Below are 19,732 nucleotides of genomic sequence, written 5' to 3'. Positions count from 1 at the left end.
ATTTTGGTGTCCCACCCTTCCTCCGAAAGTGGCCCATGGTGGCAAACATATCTATACTAAACATCATTCTGTATCTTTTAAATTACAGTTGTCATTTTAAAGTGATAATAAGATAGTTTTATCTTTTTTGAAGGCCACTTTAATGTTTTTCTACAATCACATGGCATATAAATTTCATTAAATGAAATGATAAATAAAATAATGAAACATTTTCAAGGATTCGAAAAACGGCACAAATTGCATAAGAAAGGCGGCTTAAGAGCACTTTTAAAATGTCATATCTGAAAACCATCTATGCTATTCAAGCCAGTTCCACTATCATGACTTCCCTCAAGTAACCCTTGAAACTGATCCTGCTTTCTGACCTATATTCCAAGCCAAACTAGATGTGATGTGTGAGATTTGTGATTAGGATTGCCTATGGCTTTTGTTTTGCTAATTAGGAGTCCACTGGGGTTGAGCTGGGTGTTCTGGAACAAGTGCTTAAGCCTGTCCTCCATTGCCCTTCCCAGATGTACCGGTAAATCCTGAAGCTGCTATTAGCTGGGTGCTGGTAGTACAGCTTCTATGACCGCGTCTCCTCCCTCCACCAAAGCTAGTAACAGCTTCAGGGCCTAGGAAAGGGTAACACTTGAACTGGGATCCTTTTGGCTCTTAGCTGTTGCTTAGCTACTATATTATGCCTATGATGCTGAAGCCCCGATCATTTAAAAGTACCGTACCTTGCTGCTGCAACTGTCTGAAATGTTGCAGCAACATTCCCCCCATTGATTTGCCATTCAAATACTGAGACGCAAGCTGTCTACCTTGCAAATCCGCTAACATATCTAGTTTGCTGACAAGGGTCAATGTCATGACAATTATCAGTGTTCTCTAAAGCCCCAACAACTACAACTGTGCACCATGAAGGAGACAAAATTGTTCCCACTCCACCATCATCTTCACTGAAGAAGCAACAACTGGAAAACCAGACACACAGCTTAAGATACCGGTAACTCATATTGCACAGATGTAAACATCCAGTAATAACAGTGGGCTCTGTGGACAACAGTGACATCTTCTGGGTATAACTAAACTCTGCTGTGTTTGTGTGTTGCATGAGACACTGAGCCACATACGTGCAATGTTCATAGCAATGCTCATGCAAGATAGGAGAAAATTTTAATGTGTCTTTTCACAAATACACACAATTTTAAGGAAAAGCTGCCTGGGCATTTTCCCATTATAAAATGGAAACTGGTTTTGAGGGTAAATTAAGTTGTTAAAATGTAAACAGCATTTAAATGAGACCAGCAAGTAACATCGCACTTGCTCATTAATAAGGAAATAGATAACATGATTTATATATTGCTGTTTTATTGTTTTATATTGGTTTATTGGGGAGGGCTGTATGTTTCTATTTTGTATACTGCTCTTTAATAAAAAGTTATAATGTGGTATATAAATGTTTTAAAATAAATAAATGGTTAGCAACTTGGGAGCTCCAGATACACCCCCAAAAGTTAAGATTAATTTCTTGGGCACCTGGCTGCTGAGATTTAATTTTTTTTAATAATAATAACAAAGTTATTAACAATGTTAACAAAGAAAGAGAAATCCAGTTTATCTGTTTTAAAATCCATATCCTTCCCCAGCCACACAACAAGGTGTAACTGCAATTTTTAGGCAGCACCATAAGGGGAGGCTAGATGAAGGCAGAAACTAGAATCTGAACGGAGCTGTCGGTGATGGGCAACCATTTGAGCTCTGCTTCAGACAGCAAAATGTCTTGAGCCTGCTCTGTCAATGACTGCTTTTTATCCTTGTGATTTTTTGAAATAATAAACCTGACACAATTAGCATTTCAATTATGCTTTTATAACAAATATAGGCACATGTCCTTTTAAATGTGTTTGTAGAAGTGGGAGGGTATTGGTTTGTTTTGTTCTTGTTTTTATTATGTACTTTGTGTTTTTGTATTTTTATGCTGTGAACTTCGGATGAAGGGCAGTATACAGATTTAAATAATAACAGTAATAATAATACAACCAGCATTCTTCAACGGACTGATTTATAAAATGTATAATATAAAAAAAAAACTTGATATAAAAAAAATCTCTAAGGGGAAACACAGGTGTATAAGGACTACATATATTTTAAAAACAAACCAACCAGAAGATGGCATACTTACACTGCAAGAGGCATTGTTCTGGCGTTGTTTTGTTTTGTTTTAAAGATATTCATTATTTCATAAAATTTATATACCTCTTGACTGGATAAAATCTCAAAGCAGTTTACAAAAATGGTATCTACAAAGCAACTCTAATTAAGTAGCTATGTTCACATAGATTGAAGGCACATGGTAACAAACTAAAATTCTAGAAAGCTCTCACAATTCACTTTGGGTATTGGAATTAAAACTTTAGCCTTCGTGTTGTTGTTGTGTGGAAAATACTAATAAAATTTATATTAAAAAAACACACACCACTTTAGCCTTCCCTTATGTGGGCCCCAAACACTTGCCCCAGGGCTGGCCTAATACATTTTACAGCCTGAGGCATTAAGCCTTGAGTTGAAGAAAGAAATGCCATTTTCTATTCCACCTCAGACTTTAAAATGTCCTCCTCCTCCTCCTCTGGCTTTGCATTTGGGAAGCCTGTGAACTCAGGTTTTGAAACATGCCATTTGCTGAGGTAACTTGTGGTTCCACCTTTACAAAATTGCCCTGCCTGAACAAATGAAGGAAAATAGAAACGGACAGGATCCTCTTCCATGAATATATTCATTCTTTTTTTATTCATCAGCAGTTAAAAGTAGCATATGCTTACAGCATATGCTGCTTTTTACCGTCACAATATCATATTGCAAGACACTTGCCTTTGTACAGTGGTATTTGCACCTAAACATACTGTGAGGGATTTCAAAATGGCTTCATTGTTTTAACCTGCCTTGATCTCCAAGGAGTTTTTAAATGAATATAAAAAAGAGATTATCGGTGTCGTTAATTACAGTTAACTCACCATTTGTCCTGAAGTATTTACTGATTTGTTTTTCATCTTGATTTTTGGCGGAGGGATGATGTCTTCACCCCCTTGTTTACATGATGTTCATAAGCAGTGAGCCTTTTAAGTAGAATCATAGCCCTGCCCCCCTCCCCAATCTGTACTGTACATTTAATGCAGTATCAGGATGCATCCCACAAAGTATCCTGGAATCTGCAGTTTGTTAAGGGTGGTGAGAGTTGCCAGGAGTGGTTTTAGTTCCCAGGGAACTCTGGAATTGTAGCTCTGTGAGGGAAATGGAGGTCTCCTAACAACTCTCAGCACCCTTAACAAACTACAGTTCCCACAATTCTTTGCAGGGAGCCATGACTGTTTAAAGTGGTATAATGCTGCTTTAGTTGCAGATGGGGCCATGGGAGCTGGTCATGACCGTAAAGGTCACACAGTTCAACCCACTGCAGTAAATAAAGTACATTGGCAGCACTGACAGATATCTAACCGGGAGTTGGTCAGGACAGTTCAACCCACTGCAGGAAATAAACTACATTGGCAGCCCTGACAGATAGCTAACCAACCTCTGGTTAAACGCCTCCAATGAAGGAGAGTTCACCAACTTCTGAGGCAGACTGTTCCACTGTTAAATAGCTCAGGCTTACAAAGGTGTTCAATCAAAATCCCCCCTTTTCATTTTGAACCCATTGACGCTGGCAATGTAACTTTGAAGAGGCCATTAATGACAGCAAATCAGTTAAGTTCCATCCACGGCTTTTTTTTTTAGCTCAGCTCCGACACCTCTCAGGTAGGTGCCATTGCCATTCTAAGAGAACAAGGGAGAAGTTCATGGTGAGCTCCAGTACCTCTTTTTCTAGAAAAATAGCACTGGTTCCATCCTTTTCAGTGGAAGATGGTATAAGCCTATTATTCACCTGTCTTCATTAATATCAGGACTCTCAAAAATCCTTAGTGTGGGTTTCGTGACCCAATTATCTCAGGCACCCGGCATTAAAAACAGCCCTGCTACTTCAGACATAAAGGTCCATCTAGTCAGCACCCTGCTTCATGCAAAGGCTAGTCAGCGGCTTCCGGAACATCAAAAAAAGGACATGAAAGGAGTAACCCTGCTGTGCCCTCAATCTGGTATTCAGGAGCTATAGTGAGGCTCTGAACATTTTGCTAATCATAACCAAGCCATTGAGGGGACTCTTCTTCATGGATTTGCCTCAATCCCTGCCATCACTGCAATTTTGTGACAGTGAATTACAAAAATTAACTAGGCATTGTGTGGAGAAGTATTTTCCTCAGAATGTCCCATAAAATACGGCTCTCACCGGCACCCGTATTGCACTGCATCACTGTAAAGGTAAGCTTGTGGTAGATTCACATTACAGGACAGTGAAGGGGAGCCTCAAGCCTGGGGGCAAAATGTGGCCCTCTAGCCTTCTCTACTGGCCCTCCAGACCCTCCCCAGGACACAGCTATTACAGGCTGTATTTTGCAGCCATCTTCTTGAGTCTTTTTGCCTGGCTGGAATGTGTCCTCAAACTCTGATGATACCTCCTGCTTGTCTGGACTGTTGTATGTACAGAAACTACGCTACAGCACAAAGCTAAAATTTACATTAGTTGCTCTGCTCAGTTCTAGCCCAGTCTGCCACTACCATGTGGCCCCTAGGAGGTTTCCCAGAAGGGAATGCAAAAGGTTACCCACTTTTGCTATAAGACATTTCCCCTGGCAACAAATGTAAACCATATTGATTTGCAAGGACTCATTAAAACACACACACAAACCCAACAAGCAAGTTTTTCCTCTGTGCGCTTCTAAAGATTCCACTGTGCCGTGACGTTAAAATGATCTCTCATTAGCCATGTCCTGCAGATATCTCATTTTTACTAAAAGCCTTTGATTAGCTTGAGAGAAATGGCGCACAAGACAGGAAATTGTTCTTGCACAGGTGTAGGAGTGAAGAAGCAGGGAGAAGAGAGATACTGCAGTCTTCTCTAACTGCCCATTTCTATGGCTTCTCACATAGGCTCCTTTCAGAATGCAACCTCTCCTAAGCTTCTTAAACCAAATATTTCATCTTTGTTCTCCACAGTCATGTTATCCTTATGGCTGATGATGATATTTTTATGTTTTTATTATAAGCCACCCGAAGAACATTGTTATTGGGCAGTGTTTAATACAGTACTGTTAAGAAATATTAAGCTCATCTGAGACAGGAAATGACAGAAAATCGATTTAAAAAATGCCTTCTCCAGTCTGTTAAATACTTGCACATGCAAAATAATTATGCAAAGGCCCAAATTTAAGATTATACACAATCGCATGGAATACAGTAGAAATGGTACCAAAGTGGGTTTTTTTTTAAATGCCACTTGTTGAAAATTGCATATGAATTTAAATGGTCACTGTAATGCGCCCCCAACACCCCTCCAACAGTCAGGTGTCAGGATCCAATGGGCTTAAATTACAGGAAGAAAAAATCTGGTTGAGCATAAGAATTTCTTGATAGGGAGAACAATGGAACCAATTACCTGGGGCGGGGGGCGAGTTTGCCCTTCCTGGGCCTCTTCAAGCATAGGCAGAAGAACCATCTGATAAGGTTGCTCAAAGTTTCCTGCAGCGAGTTGTGCAAGATGGTCTACAAGACTTCCTCCAACCAAATGGTTCTATGACATGAGGGCTCAATCCTTCTATACATATTTGCAGATAAAAACTAGCTAGCGTATTTCAATATGTACCTATGGCAGTGTGTATATATACAGTTTCAAAATGTTACATGAAAAGTCACTCTTAAAGAGTTGAGGAAGGCTCAAATAATTTGACATAACTTTTGGCAGAGCTCTTTATTAGAGTAGAGTAGTAGTATAGTATAGTATAGTATTATAGTACATCAGGCTATAGGTGAATACTCCGTCACATGAGAAAAGTTTTCCTGCACATGGAAAGCTAAGCATGTCAGGAAAGAGGGTGTTTTATCTTTCTATGAGCAGTTTCCTGTTTTATATGTGAAGCAATTTTGCAATATGAATCAAGTTGGACCAGATGATCTCCAGAGTTCTCTGTAATCTCTAAAACTGTATGATTCTATGCTGATTCCTCACTTCCAGTCTAAAATGGCACAGTCCAAATGGTCTTTCTGCATGTTTGGATTGGCAATTATATTTACTCAATAAAATATCCAGAAGCCTGAAGATTGACTGCATTCTACTGCATCTTTTTTTTTTTTTTTTTACAACTTTTATGGGCAACAAAAAATATTTATAATGGTCATAATTTACCTACTTTCAATACAAGACTAAATAGCACTTCTTCATGGGGGGGGCAAGGGGGCGGGAGAAAGATGCTCAGCCACTAAAGCTATAGTATATACTGTACACGTTTACTTAGGAGTAGCATGGAGGGGGGACTTGCCTCTGAGAAAACATATATGCAATTGCACTATTTTTACAAAAATCGAGAACATGGGGCGCGGGACAAATTTAACTGTTTAAAAATATCCTTCTGTTACATTTCAAGAACAGAATAAAACACACCGCATCTCCATGAGACAGTCAAAAAAAATTCAGAGTTTTCAAGATTTTAAGTAAATATATAAATACTGTATTCTCACTTTAATTCTGAGACCTTGGCAGCAATATTAGCCTTCTGCAGTTGGATCTGCCCAATAAAATATACACAATGTTCCACACAACCCTTTAAAAATTAATCATGTATTTTTATTTGAGAATCAAGAATTGCATTATAGCCTTTTCCCAACCATAATGGAGTTGTTGGCCTTTGTCAAAAGCATAGAAATGACCAAGCACTCTCTGTGCTTAAAATGACTCTGGTACAGAGGAGAGAGTTGTCACCCAACAGAGGAAAGAGAACAAGCAAAACACCCAGAGGGTGAATGTGCTGTTGGTAGTTATGTCCACTGTAGGGAATGTCCACAACAAGCGCCTGATTCATCAGGAAGCCTTTCCAATTTCCTCCAATTTACTGCTCTGCAAGCCTCCACATAACCATGACTTCTTTAGTAAAATCTAAAAGCAAAAGCAAAAACCCATCAGTGGTATTTATGGGGCTGCAATCACATGCACTCTTTACATGGAAGTCAAGCCCCACTGAATGCAGTCAGACTAACTTCAGAGTAATCAGGCATAGAACTGAGCTTCCCACGAGGCCTTAGTCATCTTCTGGGTCACTTTCCTCCCTCCTTGCTGGGACAGAGCACCTGATGGATGTCATCAGCTGGTCCTGGATCTGCTTCCTGGGGTTCTCCTCCAGGTCTGTCTTGATGGCGCCCGACTCAGAAATCTTCCACTCCAATTCTAAAACGCAAGAGAGAAGAATGACACAAGCTGGAACAAAGAAAAGCATCTCTGCGTTCCTGCTCTTCGGGACGTGCGCTTCCCATCTGCTGTTTTCAAATTTGCTTTTACTACAATGCTAAGTTCCACACGAGCTCTTTGAAGAAAATGGAAATACGGTTAATTGCCTCAAAACTCCAGCATGTTCTCAGACAGACAAAAGCAAGGTCATCTTTATAACTGTTGTCAGGAGAGGCAGAAGCAGCTGTTAATGCTTCATCTGCTGTTTTAAAGGGAGATTTGAGAAACAAAAAGCAAGAATGCGTACCCACTGCTCCCCATTACTTCCTGCTTCTTTCTTTACTGCCCCAACCCAGAAACACTTCCCACCTAGCAGCAGGTCTTTATTACATGGGCTCAAATTGGCTTCCACCCCAGAAGTTGGAAGAAAGTCAATACTTCAAGTTAATCAGATGTCTCACTGTTAACTGTGATGGCAATCTAACCAGCCAGCCTCAATTATGTTAGGCAGAAAGAACAAAAAGGAAGGGGGGTGGGGAGGAAATTAATGTGATTCTGTTACGCAAGTTGACTTGTTCCAGAGAGTCAGGGACAAAAATCCACAGAGAATGTGGCTTGCAGAGCTTGGTTGTGAGGTGGAGATAGAACCAAATTAAGTGGACAATGTTCAGCGGTGTTTCAATCAGGTATGTTTTTATTGTATTTCTTTATAGGATTTCTTACCCACTTGTACCATTAAGGCCCCTGGGCAGGTTACAATTATAGCTGGGTACATAGGATGACTCTTTATCTTATGAGTCGTCTTTGCTGCCTTTGCATTCTTAAGAGTTTCTACGTACTTTGCAAAGTGCTTTGAGTATCAGTTTAGTACCAAAAAGCAACCTATTAATGTTTTAAACACATAAAAGGGATCAGCCGCCAATCAATGCAAACAGAGCACAAGGAGACAGTGACATGGGTGTGTCCATTTGGGCCCTTTTGTCAAGGTCTAAGTGGCAGCTACTTACCATCACTTGTCAGGTTCATACCGCCAAACACCAGGGGTCCAATAAATTGGGCCTTGATGTCCCCTTCAAGGTAGACGAAGATTGTGGGGAGGTTTCTATCTGGATAGTTGGGTATGCAGGTTGTCGAAATGGCTTTGACAAACTTGACATCTGGGAACTTCCTTGCAAGTCCGTTTAAGTGTTGATTTATCAAGGCACAAAGGGGAATACTTTATTTTTAAAAAAGGAAAAGGGGAAGAAATCCATTAAAGAGCCATGTTCTTTTTCTTTTCTTTGTTTTCTTATTAATAAAAACAGCCATAAGAATAGGGAGAATGAAATTACAAGATAATAAAATAATAAAATGCCATGTTTCCCACGTGTCTCTGCAAAAGATATGCTCTGCAAAAAACAAAACAAAATGCCCATTTCTAGAATAGGTAACCTGATAGGAACATATTCAACCTTGCAAATGTGTTCTCTCACACAAAGGGGCGAATGCATCTTTTAAAACGGAGGCTGCTGTGACACATACATTATTATTGTATTTTTATGTCATTGTTTCTCCAAGGAAGTCAAGTTTGTACACACGCTTTTCACTCTCCGAGTTTATCACCACCACAACCCAGAGTGGTAGGTTATGTTGAGAGAGAGAGCTACTGGCCCAAGGTCACCTAGTGATCTTCTTGGCTGAGTGGGGATTTCAATTCAGGTCTCCTTGGTTCTCCAGTCACTACACCACACTGGTTCTCAGATCTATGCCTACCATTGAAAAGAAGAGAGATTTCCCACAACCTTTAAAATGTTTTCCCAATCCAATACAGGCACCCCCGATTTTCTTGGTGGTTGCGTTCCGGGTCATCACATGTGATAGCGGAAAATATTTAAGTTCATTATGGCCCTGCCCTGCAATGCTCCCTTTTCCAGCCACTTCTTGGTTTGCAGCAATGGGCACGTGCTTTGAACACTTGCAAAATGGTCGTTGCCTGTACACAACTACCCTCCTTCCTGGTTAAATGGCTAGAACAAGAAGCAAATCAATTCCTGATGATGTCACTGAACTTTGTGTTTCAAAAATTCCTTTCATTTGCACAACAGATACCAACGTCAGGGTTCTGAAAGCGCAAGGAAGGCTCATCTGCCGAAGCATGTTTAGTTGGCTCAAACACAAAATGCAAGATCACCAGTTTGGGGACAGTTTCACAAGACCAAACCTGCTACAGCAGTCATCTTGAAATGCTTGCTTACCCTTGCTTGTACAGGTGTAGTATCACCCATATATCCTTGCCAGCTTTGGTAACTTCTTGGATGTAATCCTGTCCCGAGATCTCAAAAACGTGTCCAAATTTATTCTTTGCTTGCAAGGCTTTCAATTCAGCTAGCCTTTGCTGCCTACACCATGGGGAAAGAATTAGAAAATGAAACATACAGATGGATTTGAGACCAGAGATATAACATTTGAGTATTTAAGGCACTTCACATTTGTTATCTTAGTAAACTATGGTTTACTTTTATCCTCCCCTATCCCACACAAGATAAAGGAATGCTGAAGGCTTCCTGCACAGCTCCTGCATTAGGGAAGACAGAACCAGGATCAGGTCCTAGTTTCACAACTCATGTCTCACCACAACCACTATGCTGTGTGAGGTTCCCACCCCCACTCCATCAAAATGGAAGGAGGCGAGACGTTGAGACAAAAAAGGGCTTGATGACTGGTTTTGAAATGAGCCAAAATTTAAGTTACAAGGACAGTTGCAATTGGTGAAAAAGGAACCTTCAAAAGGGTTGAGGTGGAAAAGCCAACCGGCAGTTTTGTGCTGGAGATGCAACAAAAATCTCCCAGTTCCCATGCAGCTGTCTCTCTTTCACACACTAACCTAGGATTACACTGTAACTACATCCATGCTGTCACCAATTCTGATCCCCAGCAACCCAGAGACCACAGCTGTTTGGAAAGCCATTGCTGTAAATGTAAGAGCACAGGAAGTGGCGCTGTACCATATTAACTGAGTACTGTCTACTCTAGAGAACTTCATATTCTTGGGCTACATATAGCCCTCCAGCCATCTGGCCCTCAAGACACTCCCCAGTCCTAAAAGACCTACATTGACTCCCAGTATGTTTCCAAGCACAATTCAAAGTGTTGGTGCTGACCTTTAAAGCCCTAAATGGCTTTGTCCCTATATACCTGAAGGAGCATCTCCATCCCCATCATTCAGCCTGGACATTGAGGTCGAGCTCCAAGGGCCTTCTGGCGGTTCCCTCACTGAGAGAAGTGAGGTTACAGGGAACCAGGCAGAGGGCTTTCTCAGTAGTGGCACCTGCCCTGTGGAAAGCCCTCCCATCAGATGTCAAAGAATTAAACAATTATATGACCTTCTAAAGACAGCCCTGTTTGAGGAAGATTTTAATGTTTGAGGTTTTGTTGTGTTCTTTTATATTCTGGGTGACATGAGTCCTTGAGCAGTGTTAATACCTCTTGTTCAACAGAACAGACTCCAAAGTTAAGTATACATAGCATTGCAGCCTTAGTTGCAGAGCCCAGGCTCGAATCTATGCTGGTGCAGCCAAAAGATTTAGGAATTCACCTGCCTGGCTGCTGTCTTAATAACACTGACTTGTAAAGCAAACCCCACTGAATGATACTTGCATCCAATGAAGCATAGGACTGCAGTGCCTCCCCCCCCCCCTATAAAGGATCACATCTCAGTTGCAAATTATGAAATCCAGTTTCCAAGCTCCTGATGAATACAGGAAGGATTAGTGGAATTAGTGGGATCATAGGTGAATGTCAATATCACACTGTTCTATTGATTCACAGATTGAAAAAGGTGAGAGAAGATAAACCACAACAGTATTGACAAACCTGCAGTAATGAGCGGTTGCTAAAAACTGGGCACTTATCATTTCTAAGCACAATATTCGTTTTGCAGATGTTGATTGCTAGAGGTGTACGTAACGATCTTTAGAACTGAACTGTAATTTGCAAGGTCAGACGTTTTAAAGAATTCATTTTAGAAGCTGCATTTAACACAGTAAACACTAATAACCTGAGTTCTAAGATAACCCTAAATGCAGAGAGATGAGAAGTTATTAAACAAATCCTACTGCCACTGCGAATATGCTGTCTAAATTTTTAACCTTTGATCCTCCAGGAAGAATTTGCGTCCTCTTTATTTTTTGTGATAGCCCTTTCAGCTACTGTTTTTTAGAGGGCTACCAAGAGGCAGCCTGATTTGGCTAAAACTGGAGGAAAATCAGGGGGTGGGTCTTGAAGATTTCATTAATTCAGGGGAATTGGCTAAAACTGGAGGAAAATCAGGGGTCAAAAATCCTAGCTGGCCTTCCTGGCCAGCTCAACCTGTTTTTGCCCATCTTCTCCAACTGGGGAGGAGGATGAGCCATTGCAGGGAGAGAGATGGAGGCTCCCTCCCATTCTGCTAAGCCATGGATCCTAAGAAAACAGCAAAATGTCACATGGCTTTTCAAGTGTCTTAGAAGTTCAATGCAGTGTCAAGGAGAGCTCTTGCCTTTCTCCTCTTCTTCTCAAGTCAACATGGCATCAGGGAGAGTCCTCCTACTGCTCCAGGCTTGGGGTTCTCCCTAACTACCTGCTCTCACTGGAACAAAAAATGTACACACCAGTGCTTAACTGGCAAGCACGTTTGTGGGTCTTGGACAGAGTGCTCTAACCTGTACATTTCCATAGCACGTTCATCTTCCTCACTGAATTCATCTTCATTCTCTTCAAGCTCTTCCAGGGTCATGTCTTCATATGTTTTCACTGTTTGTAAGAAATGCAAGGTCATCAGTATGGCACAGAATAAAAGCCAACCATTATTGGAGCTCTGAATGGGTACACAAGGTTGATAACAGTCTTAGAAATGTTTTTATATGTTTTAGTTGTTTAATTACTTTATCACTGTGTTTGCTGCCCTGGGCAATATAAATTTAATAAATAACAACAACAGAATCTCTTTCATCATGCAAATAATTAATTTCCAAATGAGAGATCTTGGTAATTGCCAATTACCAAGTGTTATACAATTAAAGCATTATACAGCAAAGAGTATCTACCTCATGTTTGCCGAAATAAACATTCTGATCAATAAAACCAAGATACAAATCTGATAGATGTTACAAAAGAGAAGTGAAGTGAGGGCTGCATGCCACGGGTGTGTAGGAGCCAGAGGCAAAAAGAGTGGGATCAGAGGCATATGGAAACCCAGCCAGATGGGCGGGGTATAAATAATAAAATCATCAAATCATCATCAACAAAAGTAGGTGAGCAGTAGAATACATCCCAGCCATGCAGTTTCTACATTCCCCCTCCATATATACATCTAGGCAGTTCAAGGACTCATAACAAAAGCACTAGAGGAGGGGGTGCATCAGATCCAATGAGGGTTGTGGCCTGGGAAGAGAGAGCATGGCCTGAGGAGATTCTGAAAGGCTGGGCAGAGAGATATGAAGGTTTACATTTGCCCCCTAGGCCTGAGGTTCTGTGCCCCTGATGTGAGGGGAAGCGTTGCAACACAGGTCCACGGTTTTAGATCACCCCATTAGAGTTGTCAAGAGAAATTTATCCATCTATATTTTAAAGTATCTGTTCAAGATTCTATCCCAGTATGCACAAGTTGCATCCTACAGTGAGCATTGGTGGGTCCTGCAGAAAAATATACTGCCGACTGTGCTGAAAAATAAAAAAGCTGTAATTTACAATAATTTAAACTGATTTACAATGATACAAAAGTGCAACAAAAAGCGCAAGAACAATTCACTTTATACCTCTGCTAGGTTCGTAGTCTATTCACTGAACAAGAACCCTGGATCCAGACTCTGTTTCATCAATTGTCCTTCCCTGTGGGATTAAAACCCTAATGTCCACCCAGGTTGTAAGGATTTCACCTGGGAGTCCCCCAAAAGAAGCCTTATGATTTCCCAGAAGCCCTAGAAGTTCTATATGTCTCTTTGAGTGTCCTCATAGCTCAATATGATGCTCTGTAAGGACTAATCTCAATATTTTTCAAGGTCACTGAAGGGGCATTGAAGTACCAAACTCCTTTCTCGAAGGCTATCCATACCTCCAAATGCAATGAATGCACAATAAGGCCTTGGTCTGCTCTGTATACGTTGATACATTCTGGCAACAAGGCAAGATAGATTACAGAAGCATCACATTCAATCAACTGAAGGGCTTACCAACAGATTTTTGCTGGATTATCTGCTGCTCCCTTTCCTCTTCAGCTTGTTCTTGCTCCTTCAGCTTTTCTTTTGGAGGAAGAATGCCTTTTTTACGTAAGATGTCATTCCACTCTGTGTCCGCATTAGGATCCTAAAGCACATAGAATTGTCAGAGCCCAAACTTACAACCAGTGTGGTTTTTTTGTTATGGTACCCACCAGTAGGGCTGAGCAATATATCAATATATTGCCCCAAACTGGTTGGAAGTCCATATTGTGTTATTGGTTTCATAGTTTTAGACCTGGCAATATAATTTGAATTGGTGTGCGTGCGCGAGCTATGAGAAAATCACAATATGGGAAAGCCAACGTGAAGCCAGCCTCTACACAGCCATCCTTATTTTAGACATTATTCTTATTTCAGATATTGTGATATATCAGTGTTATGTACTGAAGTTCTCACCCTGGGCCAGCAGGGGGATACTGTAGATAGTTTTCACTCAGGTCCACATATGCAAATAAGGGATTGAAAGTGACGTTCAGTGATTGGATAGTTACAGAAAGTGGTTACTGTTGTGTACTAGTGGAGCTCTATATAAGCAGGCTGGCTGAACCCTTTAGTTCAGTTCTGTTCTGGCCTGTGAATAAACAAGAGCTGTTTGAAGAATCGCTGTGTTGTCTGATATGTTCACCCACAACTTAACAATCAGTATATCACAATGTTTAGCTGGTAATCTATCGCGATGTTGAAAACCAGATATTGGCCAGGCCTACCTACCAACCAGTTTGGAGAATTGTCACATCCTTCTTTTGCTGCCCGTGGCAGCCATTTTGTGTTGGTATCCACAATTGTGATATGAGTGCCAGCCCCTCATTCTTTACCTCCCCCCAAAAGCACTGCTTACAACTGTCATTCATACCCCCAGCACCTTGACTATCGAAACCCAAGTTTGGCACTTAACAAACTTAACCCTGCAGTTGTTCTGGACTGCAACTCTCACCAGTCCTAGCCAGCATGGCCAATGGTTAGGGAGTTATAGTTCACAACATTTGGAGCCATGCTGGTCACTGTGGCTTTTTTTCTTTTAGGATTCCAACAAACACTATACAAAACGTATTCTACAAAAGTATGCAGGCTTCAATCCAATGCATATTTATGTGGGAAGAAGTATCACTGAAATCAGTGGACTTTTTTCCGAGTAAAAATTTATGATTCATCTCAATTCCACTTTCCAGTAGAAAAACAGGCCCGAGCTGCTTAAATAAAGCAAATACATACTGGAAAAAGCAAGTTAAGTTTTGGATTTCATACACGTACACAGTACTACATTAAACTAGTGTCCAGAGGGTAGCGGGATTAGTCTGTTGAAACAAAAACAGAAAAGAACATAGAGCAAGATGCCATTTAAAAAAAACCTATTATGGCATAAGCAGTTTGTGGACTAAAATCGACATCAGGCACATGAAGAAATATCCTGAGTTGCTTGTATAAATAGACATGGATTGGTGTGTGTTGTAAACAGTGAGGACAGAGGGAAATGAAATGTACTAACTGTGACCACTGTATTAACAGTGACCATTCACAAAGAATGCGTAAGTGATGTCACAGTTATCCTACCATTGGAAAGCAAGGCTGCTACACATCACTCAGGCTCAATTAGCAGTCACAGTAGCAGCCTGCCAACTTTACTCTCCCCTCTCCCATACAAAATGACAGTTCATTTCTTCAGTGCTAAGTGCAGGAAGTCATTTGCGGAGAATGACTTTTTTAAGAACTCAGAAACAATTCCAGCTTCCCCACCTCCTGTGTTTGAAAGAACACCCGCCCCCCCGCCCCCCTGATCGCCTCCGTTTCTTCTCCTGCAACCAGCAAATGCAACGCAGCCTGGAGCGCATGCTCGCGAAAAGAAGAAAGCCGACGGGTGGAAGGGAAAGACGGAGGCCTTTCCTTCCCTGACAGGAAGAACCACCGCGTGTCATCTTTGCAACCCAAGACACGGGAAGCAGAAAGCGAGCTGCTCTTCCGGGTTTCAGCTACCGTGGGCAGGGATCCTTCGTGGACCTGCCCAGACCGTGCTATGTCCCACTCGCCTCCCCAGCCCCGTTTCCCCTTCTCCAGATAAAGCGATCCCATTACGCAAAGGGGTCTCCCGGCAGGTGCGCGCCTGCGTGCGTTCCCTTCGCCTCCCGAAGGGAGGATCCAGCTCAGAGTAGCTCACCTGCATGTTTGGGGAGCGGGGTGTCCCAACTTTACTGCTGTTGCTGATTGAGGCAGATCCTCCTTAGGTGCTCCACGTGGATCCCGGGGGTCGCTGAGCCGGCCGTCTCCAAGAGCGCACAAGCTCGCGTTACACGCCCAGCTGACGCGCCTGCTCCCTTCCCGAGTTGCCCGTATTAGGACTGATCCGGGCACTTTCTCCTGCTGGTCGGAGGAGGGAGCAGCGAAAGGCTCTCGGAGGAGGTGGGGTGCCGAGAAGGGTGGGTGACGGGAAGGAAATGAGTAGCAAGGGACCGCCCACGTTTCCCTGGGCTCTGGAAACTCAGCACGTGTTGTTGTTTTTGTCACCACATTTGCTGGTTGCGCATGTAATAATAATAATAATAATAATAATAATAATAATAATAATAATGTGTGTGTGTGCGGTTTTAAAAAAGGAGATCTGTTATAATAGAATCACCATGGGCATTTGAATAGGGTTGTTATAGGAATTCTAAGGTCTTATATGTATACATATATAGCGAATAAATGTTCATAAATGTACAAGGCAAACACACATGCATAAGTACAGTGGTACCTCGGGTTAAGTAGTTAATTCGTTCCAGAGGTCCGTTCTTAACCTGAAACTGTTCTTAACCTGAAGCACCACTTTAGCTAATGGGGCCTTCTGCTGCTGCCATGCCGCTGGAGCCTGATTTCTGTTCTTAACCTGAAGCAAAGTTCTTAACCTGAAGCACAATTTCTGGGTTAGCGGAGTCTGTAACGTGAAGCGTATGTAACCCGAGGTACCACTGTATAGTGTCTGAAACAGTACAGGAGAGCAATCGTGAAGCCATTTTGACTCTCCCAAATTCAGCTCAAATATTTCTCTGTAGGGACGAGGGTGGCGCTGTGGGTTAAACCACAGAGCCTAGGACTTGCCAATCAGAAGGTCGGCAGTTCAAATCCCCGTGATGGGAGCTCCTGTTGCTCGGAGCAGTTCGAAAGCACGTCAAAGTGCAAGTAGATAAATAGGTACCGCTTTCAGTACAGGGGCACAAAGGTGCAGGATATTTCAGTGTGCCCTGCTGGGTCAGATCTAAGGTTCATCTAACCAGCATCCTGTTCTCGTAGTGCACTCTTGTCAGAATGCATGTTAAATTAACAGTGTGGGAAAGGGTGAACATGGGGGTGACCAAAATGGTGCCAGCAACAAGCACTGAATGCACATCATCGCACAGCATTTGGACACCTTAGGTATGTGGAAACAAATCACTTGCTGTTCAGAGGCAGTTGTCGCAAGCTTGTAGCTAATGTCCTCCCAGGAAAGTTCATTAAGATGACAATACACCATAACCTGAGTTTATTCCCAACATCATGTAGCCCGATTATGGTCATCTAATTCCACTAGCAGGCCTTGAATAATCGGTGAAGAGTACAGCTTCATTCCACATACCATACCATCGGGCCTGCAAAAGGCCTCTAGTTGCACAACAAGCTCCCATCCCAGTTTTTATTTTTAAAAAAGTTTTGAATCCGTTCTTTGCTCACAAAGAAACCATGCCCAAGCTTTATATTGCACAATTTATTATTACAAAAAATATTATTAAAACACACAAATATAGAGTTCTTCCTAGTGAAAGTGCTACATGAAAAGGACAAGGAGCTTTTTCAGACAGTAAGAGACAGAAATGTCACATGAGGTCAGGTCCCCTTCATTCCTCCTGGGGAACAGTGGACGGTGCTGTTTTCTTTGGAAGAAGCAAAGCATTGATGTGGGGGAGAACTCCACCTTCCGCAATGGTCACATGTGCAAACAGCTTGTTCAACTCATCATCGCTTCTGATCGCCAACTGGATGTGGCGTGGCCCAATTCGTTGCCTCTTGTTCTCATGAGCAGCATTTCCCGCCAGCTCCAGTAGCTCTGCAGTCAGATATTCCAACACGGCAGCCAAGTACACCGAGGCGCCAACACCCACTCTTTCTGCGTACCGACCCCGTCTCAAAAGACGTCCAATGCGGCCCACTGGGAACTGCAAGCCAGCTCTTGCACTCTTGTTTTTTTGTTCCTTGGTTGCAGGCTTTGCAGGCTTCTTGCCACGCCCAGACATCCTGGATCCTACAAGTAAGAGAGGAGAGCCCACCTTCATTACACAAGGCAAATGGTTTTGTCATATTGCTAACAATATGGAAGGAAGAGTAATCAGAGAACCAAGCGCCTAAGAATTTGCTGTAATAAGGACCTAGAATGTGGCCTTAAGATAAACAGACCAATTTTCTGCTAGTTCAGTCATGTTAGAATCAGGTCAGCCAAAGGAAAGCCCCACAGCAGTTGCTGGACTCCAATTCCCATCAGCCACAGCAACTATGACCCAGGCTGAAGGATGAAGTGGGCTGCAGGCCGAAAACATCCAAAGGGCACCAGTTGGGCTCAGTGGCGTAGCGTGGGGGGTGCAGGGGGGGCCGGCCACACCGGGCGCAACATCTGGGGGTTAGGGTTAGGGGGCACAAATCCACGGGTTAGGGGGCGCAAATCCACAGGTTGGGGGCGCAAATTACTTGCCTTGCCCCGGGTGCTGACAACCCACGCTACGCCACTGGTTGGGCTATCCCTGTTTTCAAAACAATCCCACTACTCCATGGTAAGTGATAGAAAGCTAGGGAAATCGAAGAGTTTTGCCCCTGATAACACACAGCTACATGGTGTTAAACCAATGCAGGAGCCATGCCACCCTATTAGGAATATTATCATGTGGCTTGTTCTCAAGGCATTAGAGACCCTAATGGCTCACCATTCGATGAAAAGCTTCATCTACTGCAGGAATCCCCAACCTTCGGCCCTCCAGATGTTTTGGACTACAATTCCCATCATCCCTGGCCACTGGTCTTGCTAGCTAGGGATCATGGGAGTTGTAAGCCAAAACATCTGGAGGGCCGCAGGTTGGGGATGTCTGATCTACTGGATTTCTAAAACTCATACTACTGATTAATCTACTGTTGGCAGGCCAATATGAGCATTTTTGGCTTTATACATCACATTTTTCTAAAAGGCTTATGCAAGTCAAGGGAGGGATGGAATTCCAGTAGCCCTCAGCAGCATACATAGCTAGCTCTTTAAACCTAATATTTATTATTAATCTTACCTTATAATTAAACCACTAGCATGTTTTTAAAAATAAAACCACTCACCTCCTTCAGTGAAACACTTGAGTTATGACTCGTCTCCAGTCAACGAAAGAATTTTCTCCTTTTTGAACATGGCTCTCATTTTAAACTCCTCTGTTGATGCTAATGTGGGAATTTGATCAGCTGTGTTTGAATGAAAGTTCCCTCAGCTGTATCCACTTTCCCAGTAGTTCTGACTGAATTGGTTTCAACTTGGCTATTTTGGTGGCAGAACTCAATTCTCTCACTTTAGAGAAGTTCCCTTGTGATCAGTAGGTTGTTCAATAGAATGATGATCACACTTTCAGAAAGCAAATTTCAATTCTGAAGGAGGGTATAGCATGATTAACACTAAATATATTTTCTAGCTACCAAGGAAACTTTGGTTTTTACTTAAAGATGGAAACAAACATGGCTAAGAGCCACCTTTTCATATCTTTAAATAAATGGAGGATAAACTATTCCTCCTGATTTACTTGTGTGTTTACATGTCTTGTTAATTACTCATTCCTCTCACACTTTTCAATTCATTTCCTGTCACTTTACAAAGTGCAAAAAGTCCATGAGGGGATATGTTGTGTTATGGCAGCAGGGTATTTTAATCCACTTAAATTGCACAAACCTAAATTTCTGTTATGCGCTTGAATGCCTCCTATAATTTGGAAGCACCTTGTGACTAAATGCAGACTCAGCCAGTTGGGCGTGTGGCTTGTTTGTTTTTTACTTTCCCTTGCCTTATTTACTACCAAGCCCCATTGATTTAAATGAGGCTTACTCTCAGGATTTAGGCTTTTAACAAATGTGGTCAGGACCATTCCAAAATCCACCATTGGGCACTACCTTTACTGGCACCAACCAAAATGTCACAGAAGAGTGGCAACTATTTTTCTCCAGAACTCTTCAT

General features: G+C 42.2%; 2 protein-coding genes across 3 annotated transcripts; both read right to left on the bottom strand.

The window, feature by feature from the left end:
- Nucleotides 1-6,678: 6,678 nt before the first annotated feature.
- On the bottom strand, nt 6,679-15,882 carry PDCL3 (phosducin like 3). Of its 2 annotated transcripts, XM_028727914.2 has the most exons (7): nt 15,686-15,882; nt 13,486-13,618; nt 11,977-12,067; nt 9,532-9,675; nt 8,305-8,513; nt 7,111-7,297; nt 6,679-7,009 (listed from the first exon to the last, which is right to left on the bottom strand). In XM_028727914.2, exons 1-6 carry the CDS (start codon nt 15,689-15,691, stop codon nt 7,152-7,154), a joined length of 729 nt encoding a protein of 242 aa, XP_028583747.1. In that variant the 5' UTR covers nt 15,692-15,882; the 3' UTR covers nt 6,679-7,009; nt 7,111-7,151. The 2 variants fall into 2 exon arrangements, with proteins under 2 accessions (XP_028583747.1, XP_028583746.1); XM_028727913.2 differs by having other exon boundaries at nt 6,679-7,297.
- A 1,496-nt stretch (nt 15,883-17,378) lies between these two features.
- On the bottom strand, nt 17,379-17,774 carry LOC114596389 (histone H2A.J-like). Its single transcript, XM_028727915.2, has one exon. The coding sequence runs from the start codon at nt 17,772-17,774 to the stop codon at nt 17,379-17,381; it is 396 nt and encodes a 131-aa protein (XP_028583748.2).
- Between the last annotated feature and the right edge of the window lie 1,958 nt (nt 17,775-19,732).

This window comes from Podarcis muralis, chromosome 4, assembly GCF_964188315.1.
Source record: "Podarcis muralis chromosome 4, rPodMur119.hap1.1, whole genome shotgun sequence".
NCBI lineage: Eukaryota > Metazoa > Chordata > Lepidosauria > Squamata > Lacertidae > Podarcis > Podarcis muralis.
The sequence above is the reverse complement of the archived record's forward strand: the minus strand, read 5'-3'. Positions and strand labels throughout refer to the sequence as shown.

Coding starts and splice junctions, on each gene's coding strand:
- PDCL3 (XM_028727913.2), bottom strand. Junction 12,068..13,485: donor AATCCAGCAAAAATCTGTTG/GTAAGCCCTTCA, acceptor TCTTACAAACAG/TGAAAACATATGAAGACATG. Junction 9,676..11,976: donor CGTGCTATGGAAATGTACAG/GTTAGAGCACTC, acceptor CCCATGGTGTAG/GCAGCAAAGGCTAGCTGAAT.
- LOC114596389 (XM_028727915.2), bottom strand. CDS start 17,774: ATGTCTGGGCGTGGCAAGAAGCCTGCAAAGCCTGCAACCAAGGAACAA.